The sequence below is a fragment of the Natator depressus genome, chromosome 9, assembly GCF_965152275.1.
Source record: "Natator depressus isolate rNatDep1 chromosome 9, rNatDep2.hap1, whole genome shotgun sequence".
NCBI lineage: Eukaryota > Metazoa > Chordata > Testudines > Cheloniidae > Natator > Natator depressus.
Window position 1 is genome coordinate 78,297,558 of NC_134242.1, and position 19,034 is coordinate 78,316,591.

Below are 19,034 nucleotides of genomic sequence, written 5' to 3' on the forward strand. Positions count from 1 at the left end.
AGATAAAGATTAACAGCTACCAAGTTTAGACAAGTTCATGATAAATTTCTGGTCTGTGAATAATTCTGTAGGACCCAGTGTCTAGGTCATATACAGTAAACAGCTGGCACAATTACTAAATAAACTACATATATATGTAGAGCTAGGAATAGAACAAACTGATAGTTGATAGAAACAGAACTTTCTAAACTGTGCAATGAAGGCCTTTAGTAGTGCAAATTTGGAAGCAAGTGTTATCTTCCAAAACTGAGACTGGGAATCCAATTTTGAGAATGTAGACATGGGGGATCCAGGGGACATAGTGTACTTAGATTTTGAGAAAGCCTTTGACAAGGTCCCTCCCCAAAGGCTCTTAAGCGTAGTAAGCTGTCATGGGATAAGAGGGAAGGTCCTCTCATGGATCAGTAACTGGTTAAAAGATAGGAAATAAAGGGTAGGAATAAATGGTCAGTTTTCAGAATGCAGAGAGTGGTGTCCCCCAGGGGTCTGTACTGGGACCAGTCCTAGTCAATATATTCATAAATGATCTGGAAAAAGGGTAAACAATGAGGTGGCAAAAATTGTAGATGATACAAAACTACGCAAGATAGTTAAGTCCAAAGCAGACTGTGAAGAGCTACAAAGGGATCTCACAAAACTGGTAGACTAGGCAACAAAATGGCAGATGAAATTCAATGCTGATAAATGCAAAGATCACAACTATACAGAAAAAGATGGGGTCTAAATTAGCTGTTACCACTCCAGAGAAAGATCTTGGCGTCATTTTGGATAATTCTCTGAAAACATCCACTCAGTGTGCAGCAGCAGTCAAAAAAGCTAACAATGTTGGGAATCATTAAGAAAGGGATAGATAATAAGACAGAAAATGTCATATTGCCTCTATGTAAATCAATGGGACACTCACATCTTGAATATTGCGTGCAGATGTGGTTGCCCCATCTCAAAAAAAAGATACACTGGAATTGGAAAAGGTTAAGAAAAGGGCAACAAAAATTATTAGGCGTATGAAACAGCTTCCGTATCAGGAGAGATTAATATGATTGGGACTTTTCAGCTTGGAAAATGGGGGATATGATAGAGGTCTATAAAATCATGACTGGTGTGAAGAAAGGAAATAGGAAGTGCTATTTACTCTTTCTCATAACACAAGAACTAGGGGTCACCAGATGAAATTAATAGGTAGCAGGTTTAAAACAGACAAAAGGAAGTATTTCTTCACACAATGCACCGTCAACCTGTGGAACTCTTTGCCAGAGGTTGTTGTGAAGGCCAAGACTATAACAGGGTTCAGAAAAGAACTAGATAAATTCATGGAGGATAGGTCCATCAATGGCAATTAGCCAGGTTGGGCAGGGATGGTGTCCCTAGACTCTGTTTGCCAGAAGCTGGGAATGGGAGACAGGGGATGGATCACTTGACGATTACCTGTTTTGTTCATTTCCTCTGGGGCACCTGGCATTGGCCACTGTCAGAAGACAGGCTACTGGGCTAGATTGGACCTTTGGTCTGACCCAGTATGACTGTTCTTATAAAAAGAAGTGGTAAACACCCCAAGTAACCCCCCCCCCCCGCCCATCACATTCTCTGCACCTGAAAAGACAAAGGAAGCAGCCGCTGGACTCTGGGGGAGGGGTCCTGACTGAGTTAGGTCAGTAAGACTGCTGAAAGCATGTGATGATGAAACTTCTCTTTGAAGGCTAGGATGCTTTGAATCTAATATAATTTTTAAGTTAAGTACCAGTAAGTATTTTAATCTTGTAACCATTTCTGACTTTTATGCCTCATTACTTGTACTCACTTAAAATCTGTCTTTGTAGTTAATAAACTTGTTTCATTGTTTTAATCTAATCCAGTGCGTTTAAATTGAAGTGTCTGGATAACTATTTAAAATAATAAACTGGCATACTATTCCCATAAAGGAATAACAGACGTAGTACATTTGTACTGTTGAGGAGAGAGCTGGGCAGTACAGGACAAACATTGCTGGGGGAAGACTGGGTGTGTGTTGAGGTTGCCCTGCAGCATAACCAAGGCTGGTGAGAGCCAAGGTGTGGCTTGGATGACTGCAGTACACACAGACACAGCTGGGAGTGACTTACATGCTGGAGGTTGTTTGTGAGCAGTCCAGATTGGAGGCTACAACAGCAGAGCATGATAAAGGGCACCCCAGGTTACAGAGCACAGGTAACACAATCCCCCCACTAGTCTGGATTGTGCCCCAGTATGTCTCACACACATAAAAGGAGATTGTAGAGTACTTTCAATCCAACATCTCACCTATCCTCCAACTGCTATAATCAGAGAACGTAATTTTACTTTAGATTCTAAGGCTGGGCTTTTCAAAGCAGAGAGCCACTCAACTTCCACTGAAAATCAATTAGGTATCTACTCCAACAGGATCCTTTTAAAATTTCTCATGACAGACATCATTAAAATGTATCTGAAAATGCCAATGAAAATACACATCCATATTAATTTCAACCCCATTTTCAGAACACAAAACTGGGGGAAATTGTGTGGCAAATGTTGAATTTTTAATGGCATATACTGGCTATAAATTTATTCATTTGAAATTACCCAGAATGAGCCATAATTTTGCTAGAAACTGTTCTGTATAGGGCCATCCAGACTTGCGCCTGGGAGCTGAACTGGATGATCCCACAGTTTGTTTGTTTTTTTTCTTCCGCCTGTAACTTAACATTCATAGACAGACTTCGGGATGTGACATCTTTTTATTCATTTCACATAACACATACAAACTTTCTATTTGTTCTAAGGCCCATTTTCCTTGCACAATTTGACCAACGAGGAACACAGTTTATTATCTGTTTTTATTAACTAAAAATCCCAGACTAATGATGAGGAAACATTTCCAGGAGCTTTGAACATCAGCTGGGTTCTTACTGTGCCAGAAACTCCATGTCATTATGCACAAGTGACCAAGAGGTAACTAGGAAACATCACACAGTCATGACAGCAGCGAGATGCAGGAAATCCATCTTCCTTGGGGGACTTACAGTCACTACAGAGCAGACGGGACCCTGATGCTTTAATCTCCAACACTGGCTTTGTTTGAAAAAATAAAAAGTTACATCTGGACAGATCAATAACTCAGATAAGCACAAGATCCTTACTGGAAATGTGAAGGTTGAAAGTCACAATAAAAGGGAGAAACATCTGTTTCCTTGTTTCACAGCTCTTGTCAAACATTTTTATAAAGTTCTAAATAGTTTCATTGTGATTTGTGAAAAGGTCCAAAAAATCAGGGAACAAAGTGAGGAGAACTTTTGAAGGGAATCTTTTTCTCTTTTTATTCCATTTATTTCTCCTCCGAATGGGTGTATATTTTTAGATTCTCTTCCCTCCTCTCCAAACCCCATGATCAAAAATGTAATTCTGCTCTTTGATCTCTCCTGTGCTTCCTTTTGAGTGTTGCTTGACATGGCACTTCCCACAAGAGATGCAAAATTCATTCATCCTGAGTGAGTAGAAAATAAAAGCTGCAATTGTTAGTGACAAATATTTGGGGTTCCCTCCCTCTTCTTCCCCCTTTTCACAACAAGAAGGCCATATACACAGATTCAAGAACAATACAGACAGGTAAGTTGACAAGTGTTTAGGCTATTGATTAGCTATTGAAATTCTCTTACAGGTGGAGGCCAAAGATCTGGAGGGTAGATATACTCTTCTCCCAGCCATCGCTTCTCAATGAAGCTGTGAGCTGTTGCTGTGAACTCGAACAGCAGTCATATTGTGCACACAGCTATCACTGAAGCCCAGAGGTTTACAGGACTAGACATTTTATACATATAACAAAAGCCTCCAAAGATACACTAGATAGAATATAAAATTTAGAAGGGATATAAACCTTCATGTTTCAGGGCATAAACCAATCACTAACTTAGAAGACTTAAGACAAAACTTCCTTTATGGGCAGGTTTTTCCATAATTGTCACTTATAGGGTTTTATGCAACTTCCCCTGAAGCATCTCATACTGGCCACAGGAAACCACATTAGATAGACCATTGGTCCAATGTCCGGAACATAGGTATTGTCATATATCTGCTATAGACACTCAATGAAGCCAGTCCTAGAAATCAACCAGTCTTTAAAAGAAACCAACAGTCTCTTAAATAGACAGATTTCCCTATCGCAAAGCCAGACCCACATTTCCCATAGGGCTCAACAAGAGGAACTTATTTGTGAGTACATAGAATATCGGAAAGCTGCACTTGAGGGTAAGTTCTTTGTTCCACGATGACACCATGCTGTGCAAGTAGTTTGGTTCAGGTGAAATGGGAAGTAGAGGTCAGGCTTGGCTAGTAGGAGAGCAAATTGCAAATATTAAGGCCAAATATTGTTTAAATGCACTTTCTTATGTAGAAATGAAGATTCATTTAGTACAAGGGGTGGTGAGGGAGGTTTGTCTTTTTGTTTTAATTTGGGGGGAAACTGTGGTGTCAATTTAAAAAGGGAACAATAGCAATGTCTTGAGCCAGGAATAGATGCTATCCAAGCTCTAGACGACAGATGCTATGCAAATTTCCCTCACTCATACCTCCCAGTAAGCTTCAGTTCTACTTACTCAAATTTAGTCCATGGCATTTCTATTGTGACAATCAGCATGGTTTAGATGCCAATTCTGGACCCCAGTTATTCCAGTCCTGGTCACACACCATTAGCACTGTCCATGAATCTTACTGCAGTTAAGTTCTATTCCAATCCTCATACCCCCTACACAGCTTTACCAATGCATCTCAGTCATAAACTATCTCTGAAATGACTAAGCGCAGGCTGCTAATCATGACAATCTGTGTTGGTTTTGTTATGGGGAAAGGTGTCCCCTGAGACTAGATTAATAACCAAATGCTCTGAAGTGTCCTAATGAATGTGTGCTGATATCTGCATCAATCAGAGCTGGGGTTTGGGTAGGAGTTATTAATGAAAGTGAACTAAACCCTCTTACAAGTTTCATAAGAACATAAGAATGGCCATACTGGGTCAGACCAAAGGTCCATCTAGCCCAGTATTCTGTCTTATGACAGTGGCCAATGCCAGGTGCCCCAGGGGGAATGAACAGAACAGGTAATCGTCAAGTGATCCATCCCCTGTCTCCCATTCCCAGCTTCTGGCAAACAGAGGCTAGGGACACCATTCCTGCCCATCCTGGCTAATAGCCATTGATGGACCTATCCTCCATGAACTTATCTACTTCTTTTTTTTTAACTCTGTTATAGTATTGGCCTTCACAACATCCTCTGGCAAAGAATTCCACACACTGACTGTGCATTGTATGACAAAGGAAAAAAGAAAAGCTCCACTTATTACAACTTTGATAGCTACGTGCTGAACATGAGCACTGTAATGTTTGAAGTAAGAACAGTGTTCTGCTACAGGGGTGGGCACTGGGGCTGTCCAGCCATCCCTTATCGAGGTGGGAAAATAGAGTCTTGAATCATGGCAGAAGGACCTTCCAGTAGCTGGTACTAGTCAGCTGAGAGTAGAGTGTTGAACTTTCTCTCTCTCTTCTCCCACAGCCTTCAGTGAGAGCAGGATTGGGCCCAGATACTGCAGTCAGTCCATCCATCCATCCCTGTGTCGTCAGACAGATTTTATTTTTCTCAGGGCTTTTTTAGTTTATTTTAGTATCTCGGTGAGCCTGAAGGCCATGAACCCTCTTCGGGGAATAGGTGCTAAAGAACACAAAGAAACAACAAAACACAGCTTCATAAAAAACTTGAATTGAATATCCTGATCTGCAGCTGAGCAAGCTGTCAGGAATGGGTCCAGGAGAACTCTCTCCCCTCCCCCCAGCGGGTTGTATCTAAGCCCTTCACACACTAGTAGGAGGATTAGGCACTGAGGCAACAATCAAGAAGACAAGAATATGCTTTATCTTCTGTCACAGCCCTAGACCAGGTGATGAAAGGTAAAATACAGGATTAATAAGCAAACCACTGGCAAAAATATCTGCTGTCAAAAGAAAAAGGAGAATGCTAAGGCCTGGAACGATGTGCAGCAGATTCAGACAGGCAATGTGAGAGAAGAATGAAAAGGATGGAAGGATTTCAATGGGACAAATTCAGAAAGAAAATGACACTTTATTCAGAAAGCTGGAACCATATGCCACAGCAGTGAGTGAGGGAATAGGCTTTGAATGGGTTCCGCTCATCTGGCTTTCTGCTATATCCGAGCCTTCAAAGCTAGAAGACCATCCCTTAGAGCTTAGCTTCTTTAAAGAGTGTCTGAAATAAATTACATTTGGTTTTATAAATCTGCCTTTGTGTCCTTCAGAGGTTTCCAATTGGGGTTTCATCCAAAGTGCAGGAAGTTCAGAAATGTTGCTTACCTGCTGAAATTACGTGTGTGTCGTTAAATATATGATGTGAAGGAAGCAGACATGTTACCTTTCAGCCAGAGAGCTGCAGAGCAAGTTGTCCTGACTTGAGAGAAAAGCTTTCACTTCACTCTTCGCTGCAAAGGGGACCTATTTATTTGTTTGCAAAGGGCCAAAATCACTGTTTCAATCTCTTTGCAGTTTGCTTCTGAGCTGCTTGTCTGTTTGCTTCCCCTCCTTTGATCTTGGTGGGAGCAACTCTAAGTACGGTTACATTTACACCTTCTTCTAGATCATTAATGAAAAATTCAGTGTGGTTTCCTATAGTGACCTCTGTGATACTTGGGACTTGAGTCAAAGCCCATTGAAATCAATGAAAATCTTTCCATTGACATCAGTGGGCTTTGAATCAGGCCTTTGGTACTGTTTCACATTTGAAGGGCTACAGTTAATGACTATATTGTTTCTCCTTCATCAGCTAATTTCTAATTCATGGTGAGTTCTCTTTATCTAGCTGGTGTTTTTCCTGCATCTTTGTTTGCTACGTAGTGCGACTATATAACAACGTGTTTCTGAAATTCAAATATCCTCTGTGGCACATTCCCCATTATCTGTTTCATCAGTAATTATGCTGAAGGCCATTAGAGTCATTTGGCTTGAGCTAGTGTTAATAAATCCATGCTGTTAATTGGTCATTAGACACATCTCTCCTGAATCCTCACATATTGACTCACATCAGCCTGTGCTCCAAAATTTTCCCTGGAACAGACAGTTCACCAAACCTACAATGTGACAGGCTTGCCTTCTAGTGAAACTGGGGAATAGGAGGGGAGGTTCTGGGGTTTGCTTGCCAATGACTAATTCACCAAATCACCCATTTGCCTAGATGTTTTATCACTGAGAAGTGTCAAAGAACTCAGAACTATATCTACAGAGCATGAAAATGTCCGGATCACACAAATTTCCTCGAACTCCTCTCCCCACCACCCCAAAACTCCATTTGAAAAGCCTGATAGCTATGTTACAGAGCTGCCTGCTTCCCTCAACGTCTATGCCCTATTGCACTGTATCACCTAGAAAGAAGCTCTGTCCCTTGGCCAAGAAGGTCACTTGTACTTGGCCAAAACTGGGCACCCAACTCTAAATGAATGGCAATCATGATCAGAGAAAGTCCTTGGATTTGTCTCGCCATCTTTCCCACCTGAAATAACTATCCAGGACTCTATCCTGAGAAGCAGGGACTGTCAAATAAATTTGGGCATCATGGTGGATAATCAGCTGACCATGGGCTCCCAGGTCGACACTGTGGCTAAAAGGACTAATGCAATCCATGGATGCATAAACAGGGGAATCCTGTATTTGGCACTAGTGTGATGGCTGCTGGAATACAGTGTCCTGTTCTGGTGTCCATACTTAAAGAAGGATGTTGACAAATTGAAGAGAGTTCAAAGAAGAGTCACAAGAATGATTGAAGGATTAGAAAACTTGCCTTACGGGGATAGACTCAGAGAGCTCAATCTATTTAGCTTAACAAAGAGAAGGTTAATGGATGTCTTGATTAGTCTATGAGTACCTACAAGGGGAACAAATATTTAATAATGGGCTCATCAATCTAGCAAAGAGAGGTATAACATGATCCAATGGCTGGAAGTTGAAGCTAGACAAACTCAGACTTTTAACAATGAGGGTATTTAACCACTGGAACAACTTACCACGGGTCATGGTGGAGTCTCCATCACTGACCATTTTAAAATCAAGCTTAAATATTTTTCTATAAGAGATGCTTTAAAATTATTTTGGGGAAATTCAATGGCCTGTGTTATACAGGAAACCAGACTAGATGATCTTAATGATGCCTTCTGGCCTTGGAATCTCTGAGCCTGGTGTAATGCCACAGCACCCCCATCTTTAGTCACTGGAAGTCTGAAAGAAAATATCCAGACTGCTACCAACAGTAAAAGAAGATTATTATTGTTATTATGAAACATTTATATATAGTAACGCCTACAGCCCAGCCAGTTTGGAGCCCCATTCTGCTATGTGCCAGACAAACACAGTAAATTACAATCCTTGCCTTAGAGATTCACTTTTGGGTCCAACAGTAGAGCATCTTGATTTTTGATACAAAGTTGCTTAAGACCCCAATTCAGTAAAGTACTTAAGCACATGATTAGTCCCTCTGAAGTCATATGCTTAAATGTTAGGCATGTGTTTTAAGTACTTTGTTGATTCAGGCCTTAGTCTGTGTTCTAGCAAGGGCAGATTCCATGTACTTTTTAGAACTTTAGACCAATAAAAAGGACACATAAATTATTATAAGTCTAGTGCCATGCAGTTGAGTTTAGTATAGATACAATTTCTTGCCACTCTGACTTTGCCAGTCAAACCAGCCGGCATACCCTTTTTCTGTCACACATTCTATCATTAACCTAATGCGAGAGAATTGCTGCTATCGGTGTCTTCTTTCTTTGCTATATTAATGGGAACCCTTCAAGTGACACAGAAGCCTCTGGCAATGGGGAAAGCCTGTTGAGTTCCGAATCTCATCCAGGCATCAATAATTACTGTTACAGACAGCAAAGTAATTATCATGATTTAACAGAGCCAGTGATTAACATATGCTCATCTAGGGAAGCAATCTCAGCAATTAAAGAAGAGCTGCTCTTGGCAACAGATCCAGGGAAGAGGTGGCCAAGTGTAATGGCAGAGAGCTGGCAAACCAGAGGGAAACAAAGTAGACAACCCACTCATATGAGGAGGGATATGTTATTCCTTCAGAAGTAAACATGAAGCAATTCAAAAAGAGTAAGGAATATCAAAAGGGGGCAAGAAAATAAATTTAGAAGAGGCATCAAATGTCTTCCAATACCCATGCAGCTGACAGGGATAACAGAATAACTTGCATTCCCATAGAATCTTTTCAGCTGGAAGGATCCCAAGTCACTTTATTGACTCTGTATAAGGATTACTCACTGAAATGGAAGCTGTTTCTGGGTGGACCACAGAAGCCATTCTATGCCAGCAATATTGCCTAATAGTATTAAGCAAGAGTAGTGAAGAATAACTTCTGTAGTTTAACGACAAGAAGGACTTTTAGGGCAGGGGCAACATAAACATGGGAATTTGAATTTGATCAGAGGACTGAGGCCAACACCCCATTGCCTACAAAGAGTGCTCATATGGTGGTTCTTTTAAGAACCACAACTAGTCAGATCCCCAGTTCTATATTTCACATGAAAGATGTCAATATTAGTGTTGTTGCTATGATTATTTTATAGTACCCCAAAGCAAGATAGGAACTTTTACAGAACGTATAGAAAGCGATGGTCCCTGCTCCAAAGAAGTTAGATCTCATAATAGATATAATGTGATCAGTGGGGATAACAAACTGTACAGAGGGGTGGGGAAAGAAATGACAACGGTTACAACAAGGTGCTCAGATACCAAGGTTACCCACTTTAGGCGGATGCGCATCTTGGTGGGTCATTTTAAAGGGTATCTGAACAGATTTAATAGTCATATATTAATTGGCTTTGGGGAGATTTTCAAAGGCACACATGGTAGTTAAAATCTCAACTCCCATTGACTTTTGGCTGTTGTGACACTCTACACCCCAGGGGAGTGCCCTCTAGCCCCCATATTCATCATTTGTATATAACTGTGATACTGCATATAAAGCATGCCATGTGAGGTATCATGGGAAAGCTTATGATTTGCTGAAACCCACTGTTCCATCTAAATATGTATATCATTAATCCATATGAAGTTATGAGAATGTGGTGTATGGTTGTCACTAAAATATGCTGTGAGTTGGGGAATCGCCCAGATATTAGATCCCCAGAGACTAGGACAAGAGAGCTGGGGGGATTTGGCTGGTGCCTTTCTCTGTGTGATTCATGAGTGGCTCTGGGAGCATTCATGCAATCTAGCTGGGTGTGGGGCTCCACATGCGGTCGTGCTGAGTGATAACAGCACCTGGAGGGGTTTGCTGTTTGTCACGAGCAAAGCATTGTGAGAGACAGCCTAGGCTGGAGAGTTAAGGGGGTACTGCAGTCTTACAGTCCTAGGCTGCACCCTAGGGTTCCTGTCACAGTTGTTTGTGAAATGTTTGCTTAGATTAGTCTGTATTCTATGTCACACGATCTTGTTTCTGTGCCATGATGGAGGACTGAAAATTTTTGAAGCAAGGCACTAAAGAATGAGAAATAATGAACATATTTGTCAGGTATGGATTTTCAGAAGAATAATCCTCTGTTAAAATCAGCAAAATGTTCAGGATATGTGAATGTTTTCACGTGGTGGCCATCTGAATATTTGTGGTAATAACAGGACCTCATGAATCACAGTGAACCCAAACTTGTTGTCTGAATTAACAAAAATATTCATTAACTGGTATTTTTATCATTCAGTTAGCACTGTGTCCATATCAGAAGATAAAGGAATATTCTGTGCTTTATTTGTAGGCATGGTGCACCTCAATCCCTCCTATTCTCTGTGGCACATAATGGTTTTGTCTCCTGAAGGCTTTAATACCTTGGTTTAATTTCCATTTTGGATTTAGCATGTAGGTGCTGGGCAGTGTTGGTGGCCTGTGATAGATAGGAGATTGGACTATATGATGTGCTGGTCCCTTTTGGCCTTGAATTTTATGACTCTGTGGTGTACAAGCAATGTTGTCCGCTGGGATCCAGTGGTCTTAGACCTTGCCTTCCAAGGAGTTCTTTCAGGTCACACTTGAGAGAAATTACAGGTGTTCCTTCTAATTTTACTGCTGCAGCATATGGCAAAAGCCCCTCCCTTTGCCTGTTGACATGTTGGGAAAATATTCTTCCATTTTGTTTTCAGCTACGACTTTGCATTGTGATCAGTGAAGTGATCAGTTTGTGGTGTGATCGATTTTGTACACAGCCGGACAGTTGGGCCATCCTGTGAACTTTAATTCGGGGAGGGTAAAACAAACAAAACTATCTTTGCTAATATAAAAACATTATCTGCTTCACCCTCTATCTGCAATACTCTCCTTTTTTTAATAACCCTTCCTAATGAAACTCTCATTCGGGATTTATAATTTAGCAGATTGCACTTGAAACCCGGGCACTTCACTGATACAATCTTGTAGGCTGTTTATTAAGAGTCTTCAGCAGGCAGACTTATTAAGAAGAACAAAGATGAACTGCCATTTAAAGAACATTGAACAAGAGACAGATGTTGAGCCCTGTCACTATCAGCTGAATTAAACAGCCTCAAGGCCTTTGATAAAATATATTCCCAATCAGAGGATTATGACATGGGGTCAGCTACTGGAAAAGGATTCCCTGGACAGTAGAGGGCATTTACACAGTTTGGGGGCCTTAGAAAAGCTTTAGGTCAAATACTTAAGGGGGGGGGATCAGTTTTCTAGTTCTGGCTTTACTCTTCCACTCCATTACCTGAAGAATCCTCATCTACTTTCCCCATCTTTAGTTTTAAACCACCCATTACCATAGCTTATCCTTCACTAGAGCAAGTTCCTTTGCTGATTACATTGTCAAATTGGTCAAATAATATTTGACCTCTGAAGGCTCCAAGCTAGTGGATTCAAACAATAGGTTTTGCAGGGTATGATTTCAGACTAGAAAGATAACTTTTTTGTTCTATGGTTAGAGGTTAAATATATAAGAATCAAAAGGAGAAAAGTCCCCAGGTTTGGAGAATGAACTAGTGTCAGGAAAACTGAGCCCCCTCCAGATATTCTATGTATTTGTCTTTGGTTAGCATTGTCCCTCTCTTCTACCAGTATATTTCATTCTGTCCCCTACCCTTTCCCAATCTAAAGGGGGAGACTTCTCCTTCCAAAAAGAATTGTCTTTAAAAAATATTTCTGATATACTCACTGGGTGCATGTGACCCACCATACATTTTCAAGCCATGAGCTCAACTCTGATGCTGCTAAAAATTTAAAGCTCGTTTATTAGAGGTTGTTATTTCTCTGGTTTATTGCGGGGTTTGCTCTCTATCACATTCCAGTTCCAAAGTCAAGAAACGCGGCAATGGCAGAGCTTGGATTAAAACTCAGGTCATCTGACTTCCAGGGATGTACCCTGTCTATCCACTGGACCATACTACCTCCTCCTGTGGTTACAATACATTACTGGCTAAGGCTATGTCCATGGAGGATGCTGTAGTTCAGACTGATTTGGACTTTTTGGCCTGGTACAATATAATTCCCCCATTATTGCCTTATTGATACTAGGTAAAATGGGATGTTTGCCAGAGAAAGTCTTCAGTTTAATGCACGCCCTCCTTGAATAAAAACTTCAAAAACCTATTCTCAGTAGTTAACAGAAGTGAATTGGTATTTGCTAACCTAAGTTTCCTGGTGTGAGACACTTAGTTTACTGCAGCCTGTCTTCCTGCTCTGTTGTCTGCTAAATGAGTCCTGAATGTAGTTTTGAAATGTTTAGTATTTCTTGGAATAATTCTTATTTCACTGACGTTCACATAAGAAAAGAATATCTCTCTGAGAACAATGTATTCCTCTGAGCCAAGGGACTCGGGAACAGAGCTTAATTGCCTTGGGCAGGGTTTATCTGCATTAGGCAGTAAGTATTTGTATGCAGCACCAAATTTAAAAAATTACCCTTAATCCCTGCGTACACTGAGGCCTGGTCTACACTGGGGGGGATCGATCTAAGTTACGCAACTTCAGCTACATGAATGACGTACTTAGATCTACTTACTGCAGTGAAGACACTGCGGTAAGTCGACTGCTGACACTCCCCCATGGACTCCGCCTGCACCTCTCGCTCCGGTGGAGTACTGGAGTCAAAGGGAGAGCGCTCAGCAGTTGATTTATCGCGTCTTCACTAGACACGATAAATCGACCCCTGCTGGATCGATCGCTCCAGAGGTAGGTGTAGACACGCCCTGAGAAAAATGTCTGTATTTATTATTGCTACTTAGATAGACTATGGTAGTGCCTCGAGGTCCCAATCGAGATCTGGGCCCCATTGACAAAGGCACTGTATAAATGAATAGCAAGGGACAGTCCCTGCCCAAAGAGCTTGGAGTCTAAATAGACAAGACAGAGTTATAAAGAGGGGAAGTCCCTTGCCTGTCCAACGAGGGGAATTGGAAATAGAAACCAAGTCTCCTGAATCACGGTGCAGTGACCTGTCTGCTGAACCATGCTGCCTCTAGGTGTCAGACAGGCAAAAAAATTTTCCTTCTTTTTGAATGCTCTTAAATCTTTTCCTTCTTTCCTGACTCTATCACCCTGACTCTCCCTCTCCTTTCCTCCCTCTGCAGCTCCCTCTATCTAATGGTTGCTTCACCATAGTCAGATTAATCTTTTCAAGGAAAAAATAAAATCCTTACTCTTGCTGTGCTCCTGTAAACTCGGTTGTTTAACTGAGACTATGATGTAACATTCAGTAACGCTACAGAGTCCTATAACTGTTAAGTTAATAAATGCTACAGTCCTGAGAAAACATTCATGGAATCTAGCTTAAGTGCCGATGTACATCCATTCACTCAATTAATGTTATAAAAAATCCCAGACGATAACAAATCAGACTAGGACCTAATATTAAAGTGCAGTTCCACTCTGAAAAGTTGCTATGTAATAATGACCCACAGTCCATGGACCTGCTCACTGCTAACGTTGCTGCCAAAATCAGTTCTGTCTGCTTTTACTCTTGTTAGATATGCAGAGCCAACGTTGTACTGGGAGAGTGAGCTGGATTCATAGATGTGAAGGCCAGAAGGGGCCATTAGATCATCTAGTCTGACCTCTTGCATAGGACAGGCCATAGAAATTCATCCATTATTGAGACCAATAACTTGAGTTTGACTGAAGCATAGCTCCCAAAAGGCATCCAGACATGATGTGAAGACTTCAAGAGATGGAGAATCTCCACATCCTTTGATAGTTTGTTCCAAGAATTAATCACCCTCTCTATTAAATATTTGTGCCTTATTTTTAATTTGAGTAGGACTGGCTTTAACTTCTACCCATTGGCCTTCTCTTGCATTTCTTTAGAGAACCTTTTAATACCTAGTATGTTTCTTCCCCTGAAGGTACTCATACACTGATCAGCTCATCTCTTCTTCTTTTTGTCAAAGTAAAGAGATTGAACTCCTTGAATCACACAGAAAAGCATTTTTTCCTGCCCTCAAATTATTTTTGTGGCTCTTCTTTGCATTTTCTTCTTTCTATTATTTCAACGTCTTTCTTAAAAGGTTGACACCAGAGCTTATTGCTGGATTCCGTTTAACTATTTGCAGTTATGAGACTACCTATGCACTTTCCAGAAGAGTTGGGAGTGAAAATCCCATGGCAGTTGGAGGGTCTACAGCTCCCCACAGTTGCCTGCATGGCTCTTATTATGGCCCAGCTGTGGCTCATTGGCCCCCAAGTCCGCACCCCCAGGCCAGGCCGGAAACCAGAGTGGGGTAAGAGCCATGTGTGCAGCTGAGGGGAGCTGCAGACCCTCCATCTGCCGTAGGCAGGAGGCCCGGGGAGTGGGAACCTGGACTGGGGGCTGCTCGTGGGCCCCCCCACCCTAGGCAGGTAGAGAGGCCCAAGCTCCCTGCCCTGGTTCCGGCCTCTGGCTTGGCCGTGGGGGCGAGACATCAGGGAAAGAGGAGGCAGGGCTTCGTGGTCCCTCCACTTTTAGGAAAAATCCGTCACCCCTGGCTTGAGGAGGCATCTGTCAGTGGCAGTGAGCTGAACACCATTCTACTTCAAATAGGAATGGGGAGTAACTGGCTAGGAAGTGATACTGCTGCAAAGGACCTGGGGGTTATAATGGATCCAAATGGAATATGAGTCAATGCAATGTAGTTGTGAAAAAGGCTAATATTCTGGGGGGTGTAACCAGGAGTATTGTATATAAGACACAGGAGGTAGTTATCCCACTCTACTCAGTCCTGGTGAGGGCCTCAGCTGGAGTACTGTGTCCAATTCTGGGAGCCACACTTTAGGAAAGATGTGAACATATTGAAGAGTCCAGAGGAGAGCAATACAAATGATAAAAAAGGACAGACTGAAAAAACTGAGCATGTTTAGTCTTGAGTCAGACTAAGGAGCTCCTCTTTTGTCCCCATTTCACTCCACACTCTCCCTTAGATAAAGCAGGAAAGCCTTCATAACTCACCTGGTGGCTCCTGATTGGCCATTGCCTGACCCTTCAAGCCACTGGAGGATCAAGTCTTGTTAGTATCTGAGCCTGAGTGGCTTTTCTAGACAGGGGGTTACCAGGCCAGTGATACCCACAGCAGGGGGCAGTGAAGGCCTGGCATAGCCCATCACATCTCCCTTTTCACGTTATGCCTCTGGATCAACAATATCCATGATCTCTCATTTCCTGGCATACTTCGCTCCTCTACTAAAACTCCCCTCTCAACCTATTGACACGAATGATGCATCATAAATAAAGCCCCTTGCCACCAAACCTTTTGAACTCACCTTGACTCTCCAACTCACAAATCTGTGTTGACTGTCTGCACATTTGTGGTGGAGCGAATGCTCTGTGAGGAAGGCCTCTGCTTGTACCTGGCTTGCTCGATCCATGCCTCTCGATAGGCCATGATCACAGCGGGCAACACGTTGTCCTGTGTTTGAGGCACCTTCTGGCACATGCTGAGTAAGGACTTGAGCTCTGAGCGGAAGCTCTCGTTCAGCCAGCAGTAGATGAAGGGGTTATAGCAAGTGCTGCTCATGGCAAACCAGTGCAGAGCAAAGTAGATGGAGTTTTTGGTCTTGATGCCAAGGCTGGAGATGAGCACTACATAACAGTTGAGTGGGAACCAGCAGACAGCAAAGACCACCACAACCAACACCAGCATCTTGATGCTCTTCTTCTTGTTCTTGTGGTGAATGATGTATTGCTGCTTGGTGATGTCCCCAATGGCATTGCGCAGCCACAGCTTCTTGGCCAGGCTTGTGTAGGTGATGGTGATGATCAAAAGGGGCAAGAGGTAGAGGAGGAGGAAGGTGGAAAGGTCCAAGTATTTCCACACCAGCTCTGCAGGCTCAGGAAAATCAGGAAGACACAAACTCCGGACAGTAGCTTCCCTTTCAAAACAAAAAAAAAAGTATTTATATAGTATGTGGCCACAAAAACCTTCCTGTAAATTCCTGCATTTCCTCAAACCAGTGTGGGACTTTCAGGCCACAATATTAATCGCCTTTATGCTGCACTTGTGGACATCACAGAGCTAGTATTGCCACCACTGCTTCCATAGGACCCAAATCTTCTATCCTTGTGTACACTGAACCATACCCTAATATGCAAGCAGCCCCATTGCAATCAATCTGACTACTCCCATAGTACAGTACTACCAGATGGAAGGATGGCAATACCTGGCTCATAGTAACTAATATCCTTCAAAGGGGAAGAAGTACCTTCCCACCTCTGTCTTTCATGTCACCCCACTTCCAACACCCCTCCCCTCACTAGAAAAACAAATAAATTACAGATGTGACTACTTATAGATGCTGTAACATTGTAACTGCAAGATGTTTGTATGCATTCTTGACTACCCTTAGCCTTGTATTTGTGACACTTCTCCTTCTCCATATCCCCCTCTGTTGTTTGTGTGTATGTGCCACTTGGGACAGAAAACATGACTTGTCTGTCAAGCATCTTGCACTTACAGGTGCTGTAAATAATAAATGTTAATTGGGGGGTGGGAAAGGCTAATCATGGAGGACAGATTATGAAACTGAATATGCAGTACGCAGAAGTGTAAAAATAGTGTGTATGCATGCATGCACACATGAAGGGGAGTGCTGTACAACTTTGATTGTGGTATGTTTGGGCAGAGCTGAAGAAAAGTAAGAAAATGCTACTTCTGTAAGGCTTTCCAACCAATGATCTCCAAGCACTTTGCAGATATTAATCAAACCCTCATCACCCCTCTGTGTTAAATGAATATAACTATCCCTGTATTGTAATTCTGTTTATGAATATGTTGCACTTCTATAGGCCTCTTTCCCCATCACTTTCAAAGTGCTTGGCAAAGCTGGGTAAACACGATTATCACCATTTTACAGAAGAAGTAAATGATGCAGAGCGGCTAGTGGGGCTACGCCAAGAATTAATATGGCCCATGCTGCTTAATTAAAATACAGGTCCATATATGTATCATACATGTGTAAATTAGTATTATGCACAATAATAATATTCATACTATCTACTTTTACACTAAGATAAAAGTGATCATGGTGATCTATGGTGTAAACTGATTACTAGCTGGTGTCACAGCATAGCACTGGCACAGTAGGACATTTATACTTCCCTCTGAAGCATCCAGCATTGGCCACTATTGGATGGGCCATTAGTCTGTTGCATTATGATACAAAGGGAGGGCAGTTCCAGTACAATCATTCCAGTGTTCGCACAAAGTGGAAGATATTGGGTATCTGATTCTGTTAGGTTCTCATCCTGGCCAAGGAGAGCAGCATTTCAGAAAAGTGTTAGACTAAATCAGGTCCTTGTATCCTAATGGGCTTTTTTGTCACCATGATGCACTCTCCCTTGTATTGAGGTCCACATTTCCATTGTCAAGAGTGAATGACATGGGTTTTTTTTTTTTTTTTGGGCGGGGGGGTCATGAAGTGTTGCATTATTCTAAACAAGAAAGGCCTATTAACGAAAACTGAAATCTTCTCTTGGAAGCCGTTGCGGAGAAACGGGCAGTTTTGTTTGTCATGGCATGAGATGGGTCCTCACGTCCCCTCAATAAGGCAAAGAGAAACTCTTATGACCCATTTTTTATAAACAAGATATCAAAGGCTAGCATAAAGCAAGTAACTGCAAAGAAAAGAGAGTTCCCTGCAGGATGTCGACAAGAGAAGCAAGGACAAAGCCCCATCAGACAATTCTTAGGAATGCTACACAACCCTCCTACTCATCTTCCCCACACAAACCCCAAAGGGACAAACAGAAGGTAGGAGTGTGTCTCTGTAATATCCCAAGCTGTGGGCTCCACCTAATGACTCCCCATGCTTCCCCAAACTCACAGGTGTTGCCTGTTAACCTAACCCTGTATGATAGGCAACTATCTATTAATATAAGTTAAACAATTTCTCAGTGCCCCCCACCAGAAGGGACTGAACGTTCCACAGACCAAAAATAAGTACATGTAGCTGGAATTGATGAACTATTAAGGGAGGTGGTGACCCACTCATTTATTTCCTGGGGGTGTTTTAAACCCATCTTTTTCTGTCTCTCTCCCCTTCTGCTTTGTCTCTCTCTGCCCATCTTCTTTCTACCGCTGTCTGTACTCAGCTGCAGTCACTGAAGACTTCTTAATCCCTGCCAGACAACTTTATTCTCCACAGTTTGATTAATATCTTTAATATCCTGTTGTCAACCTCCTGCACTGACTATTATGCCATTAATAGAAGACCTTCCAGAACTGACTGCTGTGAATGTGGGATGACTGCAAGCCTAGGGGGAGCTGACAAATGTCAGGGGTGTAACTAGAAGGATTTTGAATTTTTAGGACTTGGAAACTTTTGATAATAAGGAAGTAGATGCAAATGGAGAAAGCAGACTTTGAGACAGAGAATTTAAGGCCACAAAGGACTGTCACAGTTTAGGGCAACTGCACTCACAGGCACCGACTTTCCAATGTGCGGGGGGTACTCAACCCCCGGCTCTGCCCCAGGCCCTGTCCCCCACTCCATCCTTCCCCCCAAGGCCCCAC

At 42.2% G+C, this 19,034-nt stretch overlaps 1 protein-coding gene across 3 annotated transcripts in view; it reads right to left on the reverse strand.

Annotated features, from left to right (window-relative positions):
- Nucleotides 1-2,768: 2,768 nt before the first annotated feature.
- The window catches only part of LOC141993592 (G-protein coupled receptor 83-like), a 28,970-nt gene continuing 12,704 nt past the window's right edge, over nt 2,769-19,034 (reverse strand). For 2 of the 3 annotated variants that reach the window (XM_074963142.1, XM_074963140.1), the window contains exons 5-6: nt 15,787-16,395; nt 2,769-3,478 (exon numbers count right to left, since the gene is read on the reverse strand). In XM_074963142.1, coding sequence (XP_074819243.1) covers nt 15,801-16,395 — 595 coding nt within the window. In that variant the 3' untranslated portion in view covers nt 2,769-3,478; nt 15,787-15,800. Of the gene's footprint in view, nt 3,479-4,436; nt 5,695-15,786; nt 16,396-19,034 lie in introns of those variants that run through there. The other variant, XM_074963141.1, reaches the window with a different exon arrangement.